Source organism: Theobroma cacao, chromosome 2, assembly GCF_053813885.1.
Source record: "Theobroma cacao isolate CCN51 chromosome 2, ASM5381388v1, whole genome shotgun sequence".
NCBI lineage: Eukaryota > Viridiplantae > Streptophyta > Magnoliopsida > Malvales > Malvaceae > Theobroma > Theobroma cacao.
In genome coordinates this window covers 7,768,813-7,788,912 of record NC_142640.1, presented here as the reverse complement: position 1 = coordinate 7,788,912, position 20,100 = coordinate 7,768,813, and the positions used below count along the sequence as shown (strand labels likewise).

The following is a 20,100-nucleotide window of genomic DNA, read 5'->3' as shown; positions in this document are numbered from 1 at the left end:
GTTCAAAAATTTTGATTCTATTAGTTTATTCGGTCAATTCTCGATCCTACAAATTTTTGGACCAAATTGACCAAAAAACAAACTTAATATTATATATATTTATATAAAATTTATATATTTTTTATATTTACTTCTTGGACTTTGTTAATAAATGTTAGATTTTATAACTTTTTGCATAATTTTTCATTTTTTTATCTTCTTTTACTTTGTTATTAAAATTTTATACTAATTATATTTTTTATATAAGTGAATGTAAAGAGTCATGGAAGAAATTCAAGTTGATAATGTGCGATTGTTGATTATATTGTGTTGGATGTTCTCGATGATGAAATGGTTGAATCATGAATATGAAAAGATTAAAATATTTTTTTATTAATTTAAAAATTATTATATAATTTTTTTTAAAATAAAAAAAATAATTTATGGAGTATCGATCTTAAAGAGTATTGATGAGTGCTCCCCTAAATTTTTAAAAATTAATAAAAAATTAACAAAAATTAATAAGAATTATATAATAATAATTTTTAAAATTAATAAAATAGGTAAAATTATATTTTCAATATTGTCATGTGATCAAACTAATGGAAACATTAATGGTTGGACCTATGTATCTAACTAAAGATATTTTTTTGGAACGGAGTATCCATTTCGAAAATTAATGGACTTGTTTAGAATTTCGATTAAAACTTAGAAGGGTGAAGGTATTTACCCTAATGTTATGATTTATATATGTTTAATTAGTATTTTTATTTTTTTAGTTTGTATTAATTCATTTATGTTTAAATTATTTATATATTTTATAATTATAGATGAAATTTATAAATTTCAATATTGTAATTTGCAAAAATAAAAGTGATAAAATTTCAATTCTATTAGTCTATAACTGAACTAAATGAACTAATTCGATCTTTGATCGGTTGGGTCAATTTTCTAAAAAAATTTGATCCATTAATTCCTCAATTATGACAAACTGAATCAACTAATTACCCACTCCTAAATAGAAAGAGATAGTGAAAGGACCTACATCAACCAACTAGGTCTTCCTCTCCCTTCCTTTCCCTCTTACTTCTCAAATTTTTCTCTCTCTTTCCATCTTTAGTAAATTAATTTTTTCAATTTTGGAATTGTAAATTTATTTTTTGGAATGTTTTCTTTTTCTTGTTTGAATTTCTTTTTTGTTTTTTGGAATTCTTTTTGAAATTTGAATTTCTTTTTTTTCTATTTTTTGAATTTTTTAATCAAAAAATAAAAAAGGATAAAATAATATTTTGACATGTGACACATTCTTATTGGTTAATTTTTGCCTCATCATTCATTTGACTAAGATGTTAGGCAAAAATGTAAGATATTTAACAAAAATAAAATCTGAATACTTGATTGTAAATTTACAAAAGTTAAATACTAGACCGATAGGTTTAGTATGATTGGATACCATATGCGTAATTAACCTTAAATAAGCGGAAAGCACTCAAAATTGGAGTCACTTGCTACAAAGAAAATTAATATATAATATTCTTTGTAAAAAAAAAAAAAACCCCATGTTTTTAAGTGGTAAAAACAAATTTATAAAAAAAAAAAGAAAAAGAAAAAGAAGAGAGGTAATAGACTGATGGTCATGGTCATGAGTTTTGCTGATGGAACACTTTTTAACTTTTTGAGTTAATCATTCGGCTAGATTTGAAGCGTCACATTTCATAGCCTAGTCTACACTCTAATGCTGAGTTAAAAACCTTGACCATATCTTAATTCCCTTTTTTAAGGGTCCAAACACAAAATCTTAGTGCATAAATCGCCTCCCTTCACTCAATATTTGACTTCCTTCATTTAAAACTATTTAAGAAATGATTGTTGCTTTTTGATATATTTAAGACACAATGGTAATATATTTTTTAATATAAATAATTAAATTATTTATAAAAAAATTATCATCTATTTTATTTTAAAATTATATCTTTTTCGATATAAATAATTAAAAAATTAATATAGTCAATATTTAATATTTTTATTTTATTATATTTAAGTTTATAATACTAAATATTAAACTATAATGCATAAAATATAAATAGTTAAATATGATATATAGAATTAATAATTTCTTTTTATACTCAAGATAATTTTATTTCAACTAAATATAAAACATAAAGCATATTAAAAACATATACTCAAAATAATTTTTTCTTATATAATTATAATTAATAAAAAATAATATATTAGTGAAATTTTAAACAACAACCAATAGTGTAACACTTGAACTTATATTTGAGAATTACTTATACAATAATTTTTAAAATTTTTAAAAATTAAAATCATTAAAAATAAAATCCACATAACAGAAAAAAACCATGATAAGTAAGAGATATAACTTATATAGCAAAAAAAAAGGAATAAGGTTGATGATTTGTAGAAATTTTAAAAAAAATCTATAGAAACTTAAAATATATGAGTAAATAGAATATAATTGAAAAAATTAAATAAATATAAATAATAATAATATAAATAAAAAAAATTAAATAAAAACTTAATCTTTTTATAATTTCACAATACAATGACAGAAAATAAAAGAGAAAAAAATGAGTGAAGAAACTTAAAAAATTAAAAAAATTTAAAAATTTGAGTAAAATTGAATAGAGTTTGTAAAGTTATTTTATTATTTTTAATTATATTAATTATTTAATAAAAATTATTAAAAAATATATAATATATAAAAAATTTCAAAAATTTTGGGGATGCCATGGCCCCCCCCAATTACAAAGGGACGGTCCGCCCTTGGCCATGAATGCCAAAAGTTACTTTAATTAAGTAACTTATGATGATATGAATATTTGTACTATGTAAAAAATGTTAATACAAATAAAATTAATGAAATATCACTTGAATAAGTGAAGGTATCAGCATGAAAAGATTTGTGAGCTTGACACCACATAACTTTTTCTGCAAGTTGCAAATACATAGTTCAGTGGCTAAAAGGACAAGTTAAAAGAGATTAGTGAAATAATTAGGGAGGTTGTTAAGTGTTCTGAGCTTGTAGAAAGCAAGAAAATCAGAGAGATGATGAGATGACATGGGCAGTTGATGGCCCATTTTCTTCAAAAAGGGTAGCCTGGGGGTTCAAAATTGAAATCCTTTACTCAGAGGAAGGCAATAAAGAAAATGAATTGAAATTAGTAATTTTCTTTTTCCATTTTTTGAAATATTTTTAAATAGATTTATGTTTTTCTATTTCTTTAAATTTAAATTTTAAATTTTAAATTAATTTTTATTTTTAGTTTTACTTAATAATATATTTTTTCAAAAATAACTTTCTTTCTTTCTTCTTTTTTCTCGCATGGTTTTAAAATGGCTTCCCGTTTCTCCAGAAAAAAACACGAGAGAGGTTGAGAAATAGAAAGAGAAAGTGAGAGTGTGCGCCCACACATGGCAGCTGTCTCCAGCCCATTTTCCCTCCCCCCATCGCCAGTCCCCTCTTTATATACCCCCTCAAATCCTCCATCTCTCTCTACCACCACCCCATCCACCTCTTTTCTCCACATCCACCGCCACCGCACAAAGAAAGAAAGAGAATGGAAGAAAGAAAAAAACCCAGCAAAATATCTCTTCATTATTTCTTATGTTTCTTTCTATTACTCACATTATCTGCTACTTCTTCAGTAGCAGCAACAACGACAACAAAGCCAAAGGAGCAAACTTTGAACACCCAAAAAGCTGAATACTTTAACCCCAAGCTTCCACCGAGAACTCTGTCCACTTCCAAAAAGTTCGAAGGCTCATCAAACCTTGTCGACCTTCGTTACCACATGGGTCCTGTCCTTTCCTCTTCACCGATCAACATCTACCTCATTTGGTATGGTCGTTGGTCCCTTTCCCAAAAACTCCTCATCAAAGACTTCATAACCTCCATCTCCCCTTCCGCCACTCCAGCTTCGTCACCTTACCCTTCCGTTTCCGAGTGGTGGAAAACCGTTTCTTTTTACACCGACCAAACCGGTGCCAACGTTTCCCGAACCGTTGTCATAGCTAAAGAACACACCGACGCGCGCTATTCCCACGGTTCCCACCTCACGCGCCTCTCCGTCCAACAAGTTATTGCCACCGCCGTCAAAACCGCTCCTTTCCCCGTCGACCACCGTAACGGAATCTACTTAATCCTCACCTCCCATGACGTCACCGTTCAAGACTTTTGCCGTGCCGTCTGCGGCTTCCATTACTTCACATTCCCGTCCATGGTGGGTTACACTTTACCCTACGCTTGGATCGGGAACTCGGGGAAACAATGCCCCGAGGTCTGCGCTTACCCCTTTGCCGTTCCGGGCTACATGGGCGGGGGTGGGCCAGGGGCATTGGCCCCACCGAACGGAGACGTCGGCGTGGACGGGATGATTAGTGTGATTGCTCACGAATTGGCTGAGCTGGCGACGAATCCGCTGGTCAACGCGTGGTACGCCGGGGAGGATCCGACGGCGCCGACGGAGATTGGGGATCTTTGTGAAGGGTTGTATGGAACGGGTGGAGGAGGAGGGTATATCGGTCAAGTAATGAGAGATGGAAAAGGGAGGACTTTTAACATGAATGGGAATAAAGGAAGGAAATATTTGGTGCAGTGGGTTTGGAGTCCTGTGTTGAAAGCTTGTGCTGGTCCAAATGCTTTGGATTAATTATTTTTTCTTGGTTATGTTTTTTGAAATCAAGTTCTTATCTCTGGAATCTTGATTTTTTTATTATGTGTCAAGGGGGAGATAGTTATGTATACAGAGTACACCGGTGCAGATTATGAATTAGTTTTTAGAGTTGTATAAAGAGGTGGATGGTGAGGGTGATGACTGAAGGGGTGTGTAGATTTGATTTTGTAATATTTTTAATTCATAATTTTATAGCATTATTTTTCTTTAATATATTTGGAAAATTTCATCTGAAGATTTCTGCAGTAATGCAGTTGTTGTTCTTCTTTTCAGCAGCTTTAGCTACAACGCCTTTTGGAGAGTTTGAACTGTTCTTACTGTCCCTAAATTCCCTCAAGAAAGTTTTATAAGCTACAAAATTGTTAAGAGGCTTGCACCAGGCCATGGCAATTTCCCTTGCAGCAACAAAAGTGCTTCTGATAGCAAAATGAGATAGTTGATTAAAGCTGTGCTCTAAGAAAAACTTTTGGTTGGTGATTGGCAGGTAAGTAATGCAAAACAGAGCATAGTTTGAGCTTTACAGTGTGTTCATTTTTATTCTTTCTCTGCTTTTATTATGCTGTCAAAAAGTGTATAGCTTTCACTCAAGTTTCAACAGTTCGATGATTCTCATCCTGTTGTCGAAGGCGTTTCATTTGGGGGTTGGGAGTGACCCAGAAATGGGGTCACAGTGTCCCTGCTGATGGCGCCCCATGTCTAATTCCTCCTCACTGCATCTCAAGGCAGAGAGTAAAGGACTTGGATATAGTTTCTGCACATAAGGACAAAAGTGATGCATGGAGTTCTTGCTAGTTGTTGGATATTAATGTTTAAGATACTTGATTGAAGATGTAATCTCCTATTATGCCGCTCCATAAGTAACAAAAATAAATAAAAAAGGGGAATCAAATAAAGCAAAAGTTTCCCACAAATAGCAATCTCCCCTTTATACACACGATAATCATGATACTAATGATGTTTTCTTCTTTTCTTTTTGCTTTTCTGGAAAGGGGCTTTGGCTTTACATTTCTGTTTCCCATTTCATAACTTTGCAGATATGAAGAAGAGGTCATGAATTCAAATCATGAAGGGAAACAAGGGCAAACAAATTCTTGTCCTCTGAGGCTAGTGGGTGGTAGAGACCCCCAACTTTAATTGAAACATTTGTGATCCACAGCTAATATTGGGACCCATAAAAGTACACATAGGATTAGTTTTTTTTGACTCAAGACCCCTTTCCCTGATCTTTTCTGTTCTTGCCATAAGCCCGCTGCCTGTGGTTGTGGCTGTGGCCCCATTTGGAAGGGCGGTTGAAAAAGGGTTGCTGTGCCTTGGTTACAGTGCTTGGCTTTCAAAGCTGATAAATAATAATCATAATTCCTAACATAATGCAAAGGGTCCAAGGCACGATGCCAAAAACTCTGCAAGATCTGCTCTCGGCCTGTGATTAACTAAAACCTCTCCTCTTTCCCTATTGGCTAATGGTGCTTAATTATAGGATATTGATTCTCTTGGTTTCTACAAGTTTGGACAAGGAGGAATGCTTTTACTTTTTACCACTCTTTTTTGTAGCAAGAACATGACGGCAGATTATTATCACTGTAAAAATAAATCCATTCCAATTTATCGTTTAGTGAAATGATTTATGGGGTGTGGTGAAAGTGGGGAAAAAACAAATCATGCAATTCAATCCTTATGCGGTTTACAAGAAGATACATAGGAGCTTAGAAGGCCAGTTCTAATGTTGATAAACAGTGATTCAGAGTTTGGTATCAGCCACGCCTATGTTTGAGATTCAAGTTGGAGCTTGGAAACTCCAAAATGCATAATGATAATAATGGTGATGGCAATAATGGTTGGAAGCTAACATGAATAAATTAAAAGGGAGAAGGAAAATCTTTTTGTTTTAGGGTTTAGTTTGACTCAAAACAAAAACATAAAGAGTTGTTTACTTTAATGGCTCGATTTCAAATGCCGTTGATAATAAGATAATGTGAATATCTCCCAAGTATTCCTAATCTTGGGTGAAAATGTTTCAAGTGGCCTACCACTTATGGAACTGTTATTTTCCTACTGTGGTTGGGTCTATCCCTCTTATGGAACTGCCCTTATGTAATGGCCTGATCTGGCATTGCATTAATAATATTCACTTGCCATTCAAAAAAAATAAATAAATCTTGTTTTCAAGCAGATTCTTTCAATGAACATGTTCATTGAATTCAAGTCCTGGTTGTTTACAGAAACAGTGGCGAGTAGCAAACAGTTTTGAGTGTAGAATGCAGGTACTTTGAAAATGCCTCGTGAATTATGCTTCAAAAGCCAGTTTTTCCCTGTTACAAAAGTAAATTTTAGAGGACAGGAACACAGTTGATTAGTGACGGAAAAGGAGAAAAATATCCATAATATGAGGCCTCATATGGCTATCTAATCTATCTCAGGGTGGCCCACAGCTGGGACCCGACAAAACAACACCGTCCCAATCGTTGAGTTGGGGAGCCACATGCATTGCAATGAAGGAACAAAACCTTCCCGAGCAAAGAGACAACTGACAGAGAGAATGGTTTTGGCGGTGAGTTACCTCTTAGCTCAAAATGGAGTTATGCTTCAATATCAGCCAAAAAAAAAAACCCCTGCATCTGATTTTTCATCATTTGGGTTAAGCCACTACTAATGAAACTACTTGTTCCTGCAGTCATGTTCAAGGAAATTGATTGTGATTACACAACAAGAAAATACCCCAGCTGATGTTTTATTAGCTGGCTGCCTTTTTCAGTAGAATAACCTTTTTCCATTCTGGAAAAAGAGCAGTGCAAGATTTTCCTCAACCCAAAGAAGCAACCCAGAGTGATGAAGGCAAAGAGCCAGTGACACAATAATATGATACTACTGCAAAATTTGTACTTTGATATAATAGCTTTGTAATGTTCAATCTATGTTATTTAATTTAGAACAAGATTTAGCTATAGCCCAAACTTGTGAAATGGAAAGGCAAGACTCATGAGGGCCCTGCACACCATAAATCTCCGCCAGGTACAGAAATTAGGATGAGGTTGGCACGCCCTCTAACAGGAATCATCAATAATCACACCACAAACAAGGCAAGATTAATTCCCATACTGCAATTTTCTCAATGGCACATCAAAGACTTTGGCATGTATATATAACTGGAAGTTCAAAACAAACTTCTTGTCTCCATCACGACCTCTCTCTTTCTTCCTGGGGCTACCTCTATTGGAGGTAACAACTCTTCCTACTGTGTAACAGAGATCCGTCGCATTTCAAAAAAAATATAATAGTGATCTGTCAACAAAATATAGCCAGGACTCGGGTGATATATATGAATATATATACATATCACTCAATAATGCACTGCTACTCTTCGTACTATAATACCTCCAAATTCTTTCTTTCATCTCCTTTTTGTATTTTCAATAATTTGCTTCAATTTTCACCGTCCGATTATGACTGGAGAGGTCAAAGAAAATCAGAGTCTTCGCCTAACAGATGTCAGGCAATTGCGTGTAGTTGGGGCGATCGTTGGTCCATTTTATGCACTTCCGGTTCCTCGGTCCTTTGGGATCGAACAACTTTATATAGATGAAATTACTTTTGTTATTCTTTATTTATTTGAATATATCAAGTTGTATATAAAAGAGGGAATTTTGAAAATGGGGTGAAATAAGTTTGTACAAGAAATTGAATCCCTATGTTCAACACCAGATGGAAGCATTTCACCCGCAACTTTTTCATTATAATATAATAATTATATAATAGCATTACTCTTAAAAAAGTTTTGAAGTATTTAATTTTTTTTTGTATTTAATTAAATTTTTATATTTTTATTTTAAATTTAAATAAATTTTTATAATTAACTATGAATTAATTATCATTAGTTAAAATTTTACTTATTATTTTATATTTACGTTATGTTGACATGACATTAATGTGAAAAAATAAAAAATATAATTTAATTATGTTATTATATTATATCATCATTTATTATGTCATGATAATTTATATTAAAAATTAAAAAATATTATGTGATCACATTACATCAGCATGTTATAAGTCAATATCACATGATATATAAAATAAAAATGATATTTTAGCTAAGGATAGTTAGTAAATTTTATTTGATTAAAATAAAAATAAAAATATTTAATTGATAATAATAAAAAAATAAAAAATTTAAAATTTTATAATTAAATAATATAAAATTATCCAAAAATCATCTATAACTTGTAAGTGTAAGGTACATGGTACATCTACACAATTAATGTTCGTCATTATGTAATGGAGCGCGATGATCGTGAATAATATGCTGACATTTTTGGGAGAGCAACGAAAAGCATGTAAGAGTGGTTCACGCCATGTGTTGGCCCCTTTGTAGTTGCTGGCGCCACCTGTTTTTCATACAAAACAATTGTGCAAATCGCATTTATAAAGGTCGCATTCATTTGCCAAAAAAGAAAGAAAAGTAGACCTGGTTTTTGCACTCCATTAGAAACCAGTGGGAATGGATTTGAAGGATTCAAAGAGAAAAGTGAACGTATTGAAGGCCAAGGGAATTGGTGTTGCTTGTGATGAGAGGTGTGGTTGCCCCTCTCCATGTCCCGGGTTGCCCCTCTCCATGTCCCGGTGATGTGGCCTGCAGGTCTCTCTCTCTCTCTTTTCTCTATATCTGTGTTTGTTCTTTTGTCTTGGTTTGGTTTGGTTTTTTTATTAAATGAAAAGCTAATAATTATCTTGCAAAGGACTAGATATATAGGTTGTCCTAGGGCGCTGGGTCACAGATATTTTGCCTAGGAACACATGAGTAGAAAGGTCCTGCATTATTGTTTTGGTCCATCCTTGGTTGTGTGGTGCCACATTTCAGGGCCTACTCTGAGGGTATTGTTCTTGGGAATTTATTCATCGTATTGGATGCTGCTGCATAAGGTCTACCCAAATAAATATCACCCGTACTGTCTCTGCAAAATATGTAGCATAACACGTCTAAATTTCTATTTTGCTTTGAAATTATAACCTGAGTACTCCATCAGAAAAAAGATCGAGGCAGAAAAACACTTTAACCCTTGAGGAAAAAGTAGTAAACAAAAAGTGAGTCTGTACAAACTTTGATTTGATTGACAAATGTCTTAATTAATTGTTTGTGTTTTGTTCCCCATGTCAGAGCTCTCTGATTTTTATCCTACTCTTGTCAATAAAACTAGTGAAAGATGTCCTACCAAGACAAAACCCAAATTATCTAGCATAGCATATTTGTTTCTTGGACAGAGTTCTAAGGAGAATTTTGGGCGATTGGAACATAACCAATTCATTTGGTGTGGTGCAGGTGTGCGTCAGGGGACACATCGGAAGTGGATGGTCACAGGCGGTGTTCGTGCGGCGAGCACTGCAGCTGCAACCCATGCTCATGCACCAATGCTGTAGCTGGGACTGGCATTGGCAAGGCCTTCTGCAAGTGTGGGGAACTGGGGATGGCTGTACTTGCACTACTCGTGCATCCTAAATTCTGGATCCATCCGCAACCGTGCTTTTGTTTTCATGTGGCTTATGCTGTTTACTTACTTTTGGACATAAATTTATATGATGTAACACAATTGAGTGAGTGTTACGAAAATCGAAAAGACAAAAGTGTGGACGTTGTGATGTGATGACTGATGGTTGGAGCTATCCAATTGTCTTTGAGGAATAAATTGCCAACTAGCCATGCATACTTGATTATTTCTTAAGCTCTCAAATTGCCAGCAAATGAAAAGGATTATAAAGTGATTATACTATGATAAACCTTGGACATGGCCACAATGAACGCGAGATGCTATTCCTGAATGAACATTGTTCGCCCCTAAACTTGTCTTGGATCGTGCTTGGCTTGGGTAGGATTTGTAAGCTTGAGCTCTATCTGGCCAAAGTCATTGCTTTGTTAATTTAATAAATAATATAGCAAAATTTTTAGAAAGTAAAATTTGATAAATTAATAATTTTGATTAAATAATATTTTTAATCGATTTCGATTTGAATGTTGGTTTTTTAAATTATAATTTCAATATTACTTATTTTTTAAAAAAATTGATGTTTGTTAAATTTTATTTTTAATTTCTTAATACATTAAAAAGTTTTACTACAATATTTTTGTATTATAAGATAAAATTATATAATATGATTATTATTTTGAACGTATTTTTACGTGAGACAAATTACTTTCAATTTCATCTTTTTTATTATTTTTTATTTTAATAATGATAATTCACAATTTGATTATTAGATAATATTTTTATAATCACAATACAAGTTTAATATTTAAAAAAAATAAAAAATATTTTAATAAATTAATTTTTACTAATTAATATATAATTCAATAAATTATTAATTTATTTTATTAAATAATATTTTAATTAATTAAAATTTTGTAATCCCAAAAATATTAATTTATAAAAATTTTATTATAGTACTATTTATCAAAGTTTAATTACAAAAAATATTTCTTTCTTTTAGGTTGATAGGCAAGTTTGTCCTGGCTCCACTTACAGATGACAGTTATAAATTGAACACTAATTATCAATGGCGGTCATAAATTGAACATGGTACTACAACTTGTATACAGTCATAAATTTGACTTCAAATTGAGAATTACAAATACCTAGACAATTTTTTTCCCCTTTTCTTTTCCACAAAAGATAAGGAAATGGCCTGACCAGCATCTGGTGGCTCACACCAGAAGAATTAAGTGTCCTATACTGACAATAAATTTTGCAGAAGGCACTACATTGATGCAAAACAGGCTCTATACACTTGAACAATTGATTAAGGTAATCTAGAATGGCCTCCTTGAATAGTATAATAAGGCTCTGAAAAGTTGTCATGAACCTCTCACCAATATCACGCACATTGTAAAGTGAATGGGTGGAAAATAACTTTGAAACGTTTTATTCTCGATGCAATTCGAATTGAATTAGAATGTTGTGCCATCCATAACCATTAGTAAATTAAGTCAAAAGGGAAGAAATCAAAGAGGCCTAGTTGAAGAGATAATGCGACATCATTGTTTATGTCATTATGATTTTATTTTTAGGAAGGTTCAATCATTCATGCATTTTATTTAGTATATCATTCATATATATGTTCTAAGTCGTCCTACCCTACTCCTCTCGCTATTGGCTCTGCTTCAATTAAGAGAAAAAGTTTCAATTAAATTCTACGAATATTTCAGTTTCTTATTGTTGAGATTGATGCAAATCAACAGATGATAAAATCCCAACAAAACCGGTATTTGATAAAGCAAATTGAGGATTTTGTGTACGTGCATGTGTTTGTAGCGGCACGGCAGCTTGCTTCATGATCTCTCGAATCCTCGATGAACCATGTTTGACACGTATTGCCATGTGTTAGTTTCCTATAATTTGTTTCCGCCACTTGGTTTACATGCAACGTTTATAGAATACCATTTAAAGGCAGTACTGGGAGTTTCAGAGCTTCAGCAAACTGCAGCAAAGACGAAGAGTACCGAAAGATGGCGGATACCAGGGCTGAAGTTAGACGGGTCGCCATGTGTAACGACAGTTGTGGCTGTCCTTCTCCATGCCCCGGTGGCGGGGCTTGCAGGTTAGTTTCCTCTCTTTATAACCTACGTTGATCCGTACAATTGGGACAGTTTGGGCCTATTTTGCTCTGACATGCCATTCGTGCGAGCGCATGTGTGCAGAATCTTGGTAGATATTTTGCTCTGACGAGCCGTCCATGGGCGGTTATAGAGTGTGCTGTGACTGCCTAACTGTCGTGCCCCCCCCTCCTTTTAATTTGATACTCTTCCATGTTATAGTGGTACAATTCATGGCCTACTTGGCAGTCTGTTAGGTCTTAGGGATTAAATCGACCACCCCAATAAGTGAAACTGACAAAGAAGGGGGTTAATGATGTTACCCCACAGCCACAGGCACATTCTGTGTAGTAAATTAAACTTGGGCGATTTTTATGAGGGTGGTGGGATATGTAACTCCATCATAACTAAGGGTGATTAATTTTCGATGATCATGAATTTTTGGAAACAATCAAAATAGGTGCACAGCAAGCGAGGCTACGAGTGGGACAGACCACAAGCGGTGCTCGTGCGGGGAGCATTGTGGGTGCAATCCATGCACATGCACCAAGGCTGAAGTCAGTGGGACCGGAAAGCTGGTTTGCAAGTGTGGCACGGGTTGCACCTGCGTCACTTGTGCCTCTTGAGCAGCTGTGGTTTAATTTCCAGTGTTCTCACGCTTGAGCGAGCTTATGCAAAATGCTGTTTCCATCATATATGAGAATAATGGTTTTTTAGTTTGTAATGTAGGGGCTTTCTCTTGCTAGAGAAAGTACGTTGGTGTCAGTAAATGAGTCGAAACTCGGTTAATTTCCATGTTGGAGTAGCGTATTTATTATGACTTGAAAAGAGTATGTTTTCTCAGTAAGTAAAAGAAATTAGCTTAGTCCATGACATGTTTATTGAAATAGTTAATGTTGTTTAGCTGGAAATAAAGACTAATATATGTTTTGTCATATCAGAATGCCATTGCACGCGAAAAAGAGCTCTTCTGCAAAAGGTGCAAAGTGGGCATCTTAAACGAGAATTGGTCTGATAATTATTTAATTATTGGAGACGAACAAGGAGAATGAATGGAAAAAGATCGTAATTTTTCTTAAAATAAAATCGGGGTAAAAGTTGAAGTGATCACCTTCAAGAGTGATAGGCATTCGTCTAGTTTTGAAGAAATTCAGAAAGCAGTCAAATTTCCCAACAAATTTTTCTGAGGAGTAACTTATCTGTTTTTATAGTTACTCTAAAGTTGAGAATTTGAACGATTTGATAACCATTCCATGATTATAAGGCGACAGCAAAAAGAAAACAAGGAAATTATTATCACAAGTTCAGTCACTTCCTCATGAGTGTAGGCTGTGTAGCCGATGATCTATTTTGCCATCTCTATTTGGTAAGTTACCGTCTGCTCTTTCCAGAGATCCTTCTCCAGATATCTTTCATGAAAGCAGACCTCCCCATTTGATTTCACAGACAACGCGGACTGGTTTCTGGTGCCATAACGCCCCTGCACAGGAGACAATAGGACTTACTTAATTTGGTTGTGAACCTTTTTTAATTGAGGAAGGAACATGTTAAGGTTACCTGGGGACGACTGACATCTATATATATGGAACTTAAATGGTATTCAACCTCAGGAGGAAATATGCCTGGTAGCATGCTTGAATCATCTTTCGTCCTGTCCATCAGCAGTTCTGCAACCGTCTCTTTAAGGGGAAGTTCATCTTCCCCGTACCTTGCCAAGACCTCCTTGAAACTATGACCCAACCGTTGAGCCTGCAGAAAAGATAAAGGAGAATGATTAAAACAAGATTGCTGATAGCCCAACAGAGTGGCCCATGGAACACGGAACTGAGAACCTAGCAGAACTAGTACTGAACTACCAAGACAGAGAAACAAACTAAGCAGCAGTAGTAAAGTCAATAGCTGGCTTCTCTTGATCAATATTTGCAATATCAATTGAATTGCAGGAAAAATAACTAAATTCTTCTGAAAAATGAACCTTGTCAACCAACCAGAAAGAATAAAGCATGAACTGATATATCCTAAGCACAACGTGTGGCCACTTTGCAAACAAGAAATGACATGCTCCTGCATTTTATTAGACTTCAAGCATATCCACTACATGTGCAATTGGATGTAGTTATCTAACATCAACAGCAGCTCAAGTATTGGCAGGCAAGTAGTAGGAACTGAAGAACTTTTAACAAGTTCAGTTATGCAATCGAAAAACTATAACAGATCTCCTTACCTTGGGCCAAGGTGAGTTTAGGCTTGCGTTTGATAGCACATGGATCCCAGGTGAAACCTCTGTGACAAAGTTGCCATTTTCCTTTGGTCTGTTTGTTACATAAACCATGGATTTTGAACAAAGATCAATCAATATCAGGTTGAACCCATTATATTCATTTGCCTCCTTCACCACTTCTTCAGCAAATTCAATGGGCTTCTTCTTGCTCTGAAAAATTATGAGAACCCATGACCTGAGGATTTCTTGATGGAATTTATCACCACCAAAATGGAACACGTCTAATTGAAAAATACTAGAATGTACTCTGTTCAAATATCTGATTGGCTACTAATGACAAGCAGTAAGCAGAATGGTTGTCTGTAGTGTTCATAAATTGTTAGTTAGGGTCATCCAGCCAACACAACAAGAACAAAAAGATGTCCCTGATCAGCAAATTATAATCACACTTATGTAATTGATAATTATCAATATGCAATCAGCATTAACAAAAGTAGTATAGAAACTGAGAAATTGGCTCTAGGTCACTTTTAAAAATGTTCTTGATCCTGATAACTGGCCATATGGCATTATAACGAATCTCACCTCAAAGGTCTTTTAAAGAATTTTTATTAAAAAATTTACAATGCTTAAGTTGCTTCTTACTCCCAGTAGTTCCCCAAGACAAGAACCCATATAATCTTTGCTCTGGCAATTAAAGAAACTGGGAACAAGCTTTAATTGGCCTTTCCAATCTTGGAGAGCCTCACACGGACTTGTGCTTATCTGAGCCTCATAGAGAGAAATCAGTGGAAAAGAAGGTTAATAAATGTAGTCTAAAGAAGAGCAATGACAAGGATGAATCCCAAAAAATTACCTACTGCTATGCAAAAACAAGTTAACCCACAATAACTGTTTTCTTTAGTAACTTTCAGTTGTGGCTATCTTTCTATCATGCGAAGTGGGATTTAACAAGTAGTAAAATAGATCACTTCCTGAAACAGCAGCCTCTCCCTGACGAACTTATAGGCAATCGGAGGCCGGATGGACAATGACTTAAAAAGTAGTTATCTTTCAAAATTTTACAAACAATCAATTTTGGGAGGCTATCAATCTACAATTGTCCCAACAAAAAATTCAATAATTACTAATTGTTCTAATCATGAACAAGCAAAGACAGAAGGCAAAAGAAACCACGGTCACAACCAAATGCAGGGAAGGGCTCATAATTAATCAAATACATACAAGAAAAAGAGGGTTCTTAAACATCAATCATGGAAATATGAACAGAAGCGTGCATAAATTGAACCAATTAGAAAATACTTTTACCTGCAAGAAACGAACAGGGAGGTGTCCTCTGCTTTTAGCTCGAGGAATAGATTGGAGTTCCCTAACGTTGGTGATAAAGGCCAACCTTCCATCCCTCGAGAAAGCCAACCATGTACCTCCAGCCTCTCCATCTCTTCCTCCTAGAATCTCCCCACCCTCCCACCATCCCAATGGCTCTGTCGGCCTTGAAACACCCAACAACGTCTTCGGACTCCATCAGATAGAAAATAAAAAACAAAAAAACAAAAGGTAAAACAAAGAAGGCATTGAGAGAAGGTACTTTTACCTGCTGTGGTACTCGTCTCTGTTGAGAAATAAAAGGAAAGGGTAGAGTGGGTGAGCTTCCCACATAAACACCGCAATGCACATGATCTCTCCGAGTTGAGATTTCCCCTCCAAAAAAAAGCTAAACCACCAGATTTTGAAGGCTTCGAATTTTTTTGTCTAATTTTTACTTTTAGTGGTATTACATGATTTATTAATTTTCGAAATAAATATTACATTGAAAAATTATTATTTGTTATGAATAAATATGTAAATGTTCAGTATATTATCACTCAAAAAGTGCAGAGCAAGTCATATAGCTAAAATGTAAAATACAAGAAATATAATATGATTTGAACTTTTAGATAGAATTAGATTAGGACTATGATTCAAGGGGTTGTTAGTTTATAAATAGACCTCTTCACTTCATTTGTAAATATACACTTCAATAAGATGTCTTTTCTCTCCTAAACACTTTCTTTCTTCTTTTTAGTTATCTTTATTTGTTCTTTTAAGATTTTTTTCATAACACATTATCAGCACGATTCTCTGATCTCTCAAGTTTTGGAATTATTTTATTTCATTGTCTTCAAATTTTAAAAGGATTTCAATGATTCAGTTTTGATTTATAGTTTGAGCAAATCAGGTAAGTGTTGCTATTACTTTTCATCATCTCAAAGCTTTAAAAGGATTTCAATGGTTGGTCTTTAATTTTTTGGTTGTAACAAAATCAGGTAAATGACTTGATATCTCTTTAGTATTTCTATTCTCTTAAAATCAACCTGAATATGAATTTTACTATCATATAGTATATATTATATTTTGTCCCTTGATTGAAAAGTAAATTTGCTATTATATAGCTATTAATGAAAAATCATAATGTTTATTTCTTAAAGTGAATGTGACAAACGAGTTATTAATAAAAAAAATTATTATAAATTTGTCCATTCCCTGAAGTGAATGCGATATCATTTAATAATTATGATCATGGTCATGAATCTATTTATTTCCTAAAGTTAATGCCACATCATTTAATAATTATTATCATGGATATGGAAGAAGTGAATAATAATTTTACCATCAGAATCTAAGAATAATTTTATCATCAGAAGTGGATGGATAATTTCAACCCACAAAAAATGGATGAATACTTTCAACCCACCAGAAGTGGATGAATAATGAAAACACAAAAATGAAATAAAAAAAAGAGGAGGAATATAGAAAACATATTGTCATTGATGTGGACAAAAGACCATTGGTTACGTACCTGTGATACATATTGAATTGTATAAAGCATCACCGAAAACTACAACATCTTGTGATGATTTTAATCATGACCAAGTTGATATAGCACATCAAGATATTTATCCACCCTGAAAGAGGAATTGATTATATGATTGGAAACAAAAATATTCATGGTTGATTTTCTTGTCCTGTAGAAGGAATTGATTATTTAATTAGTAATGAGAATATCTGAGAATGAACTTAATAGTAATTGGTATGTTTAAGTATAACTATATTATAAAGATGCTTTACTATGTTTAAATGATATGTTCTTATTATATGTTTTAATTATATGTTTAATATTCTTTTATGTTAACTGTAAATTTCTTATTGTATATATTTATGGATATTCATATTGTTAGATCTAAGATCTATGACGTAAATATATGTCTAGCAGACATTGCTATAACACACACTGTATTTAAAAGCAAAAATTTTTTTTCCTACTTGACAAAAAAAAAATCAATGTCAATTCAATATCTGGTAGTACAAGATTAATTGAAGGCTCCAGAAGAGTTAATATTTTACTATCTTGAGGAATAAAGTAATAGAGGATGTATTATTTTCTATTAAGTTTCAAACAAGTTTATTAAGTTTGAAATATATTTGTCTGAATATATATCATATTGAGACAACGAATGAAAGAGATATTTAATACCTCTATATTGCAATTATCTCAAGTAGAAAGTGTGTTGAAAAAAAAATTACCCGTTCTGTTCTCAAAATTAAACTATACAAATATTAGAATAATTGAAACTCATAGTAAATCAGAAGTTTACTAATGATTTTAATGTTTGGCATGACCGGTTGAACCATCTCGGATCAACAATGATGCAAAAATAATTGAAAATTTATATGATCATTCATTGAAAAACTAGAAGATTTTTCAATCTAATGAATTGTATATGCTACTTGCTTTGAAGGCAAAAAAATTATAAAGCTACCATCAACTAAAGTTGGGATTGAATTTTTTACATTTTTAAATAATATTCAAAGTTATATGTGGATTCATACATCTATCTTATGAACCATTTACATATTTTATGGTTTTAATTGATGCATCGACTAGATGGTCACATGTGTGCTTATTATAACTTGCAATTTATCATTTGCAACCATTCATTTACGAGCACATTTTCCTAGTTATGTAATCAAGATTATTTGTCTTGATAATGTTGGTGGATATACATCTCAAGCTTTTAATATTGCATATTAGTTGGAATAACTATTTAACAACCTGTTGCTTATATTTATACACAAATGGTTTAGTAGAATTATTTAAACACTTCCAATTGATTGTAAGCTTATGAAATTCAAGCTCCCAATGTTGACTTGAGGGCATGCTATTTTGGATGCAGCAGCATTTGTATGCATTAAGCCAAACGAGTTATTATAAATTCTCCCTATACAATTGATTTGTGGTCAGAAACTAAATATTTTCCATCTAAGAATTTTTTTTAATGTGCAATATATGTTTCAATTACTCCACCAAACACACAAAGATGGGTCCTCAAAAGAGGCTGGGAATATATGTTGGATACAAATCTCCATTTGTAATTAAATATTTAGAACTATCGATAGGAGATTTATTCATGACAAAGTTTGTCAATTGTTACTTTGATGAAACAATTTTTCTAATATTAAAGGGAGAAAATAAGCAGCTGAAAGAGAAAATTTCTTAGAGTGAATTATCATTATCTAATTTTGATCATCGCACAAAGCAATATGAACTTGAAGTTTAAAAGATAATTATTTTGTAAAATATAGTAAATCAGTTGTCAGACGTATTTACTGACCTAAAGGGAATAACTAAATCTTATCTACCAGCTGCAAATGCTCCTATTAGCATTAATGTCCCTATAGGACAAGGCATGCCAGAAGCGTGAAAATCAATCGGTTTTAAAGATAAAATCCTCGAAAAAAAAAGGAGCAAATATTTAAGATGGTCAAAAAGAGGAAGTATAAACTCTAGAAAAGACCCCTGACATAATTGAGAAAAATTTTAGAAGAAATTCAGGTACCTGAAATCATTGAAAATGAAGAGATCTCAATCAATTATGTCATGATGGGAAAAGATGGAACCGGTAAATAAACATCGACGATATTTTGTATATAATATAGAGCTCAATATTATGAAAGAAAAATAAGAATCTTGAACTTATATAAATTATTGGCCAATGTGAAAAGACGCAATTAAAGTGGAATTGAATTTAATTGCAAAAACGTGAAGTTTTTGGACCTGTAGTCCGTACATCAAAAGATGTGAAACTAATGAGATATAAATGGGTATTTGTGCGAATATGAAATGAGAAAAATGAGATTATGATATATAAAGCACGACTTATCGCACAATGTTTTACCCAAAGATATAGTATTAAATATGAAAAGAGATATTCTTTGTGGTGGACACAATTACAATTCTATTTTAACTATTCTGGCAATAAATGAGAAAATGAAAATTCATCTAATGAGTGTAGCTACAGCCTATTCATATTGTCACGACCCGAAACCTCCCTCGGGCTCATGACAATCGCCGCGACGTCTCGATTGATACTCATTACTTGGAATGCCAATCAGAACCCCACAAGACTTACATATCAGTTTCTTGTGAGCAATCGTTTTTAAATTTTCCATTTTAAATAATTACCAGTCGTTTTGGCTCAAGTAAATCAAAAGACAAAAATATATCATTTTTTTTATAAAATAATATAAAATAGAAACACGTGTAAATAATCTTTTGTAACGTGAAAGTAAAATATATTCATACA

The 20,100-nt window shown here is 33.2% G+C and overlaps 3 protein-coding genes across 4 annotated transcripts; 2 read left to right on the top strand and 1 right to left on the bottom strand.

The window, feature by feature from the left end:
• Positions 1-3,366: 3,366 nt before the first annotated feature.
• On the top strand, positions 3,367-4,911 carry EXL5 (EXORDIUM like 5). Its single transcript, XM_018116429.2, has one exon. It carries the CDS (start codon positions 3,561-3,563, stop codon positions 4,650-4,652), a length of 1,092 nt encoding a protein of 363 aa, XP_017971918.1. The 5' UTR covers positions 3,367-3,560; the 3' UTR covers positions 4,653-4,911.
• A 7,216-nt stretch (positions 4,912-12,127) lies between these two features.
• LOC18608359 (metallothionein-like protein 4A) lies at positions 12,128-13,190 on the top strand. The gene is made up of 2 exons (XM_007043000.3): positions 12,128-12,260; positions 12,716-13,190. Exons 1-2 carry the CDS (start codon positions 12,169-12,171, stop codon positions 12,879-12,881), a joined length of 258 nt encoding a protein of 85 aa, XP_007043062.2. The 5' UTR covers positions 12,128-12,168; the 3' UTR covers positions 12,882-13,190.
• Positions 13,191-13,304: 114 nt separating this feature from the next.
• Positions 13,305-16,233, bottom strand: LOC18608358 (transport/golgi organization-like protein (DUF833)). 2 transcript variants are annotated; one of them, XM_018114490.2, is made up of 6 exons: positions 16,071-16,233; positions 15,785-15,968; positions 15,122-15,241; positions 14,480-14,686; positions 13,813-14,004; positions 13,305-13,735 (listed from the first exon to the last, which is right to left on the bottom strand). In XM_018114490.2, exons 1-6 carry the CDS (start codon positions 16,151-16,153, stop codon positions 13,601-13,603), a joined length of 921 nt encoding a protein of 306 aa, XP_017969979.1. In that variant the 5' UTR covers positions 16,154-16,233; the 3' UTR covers positions 13,305-13,600. The 2 variants fall into 2 exon arrangements, with proteins under 2 accessions (XP_017969979.1, XP_017969980.1); XM_018114491.2 differs by lacking the exon at positions 15,122-15,241 and having other exon boundaries at positions 16,071-16,230.
• Positions 16,234-20,100: the final 3,867 nt, after the last annotated feature.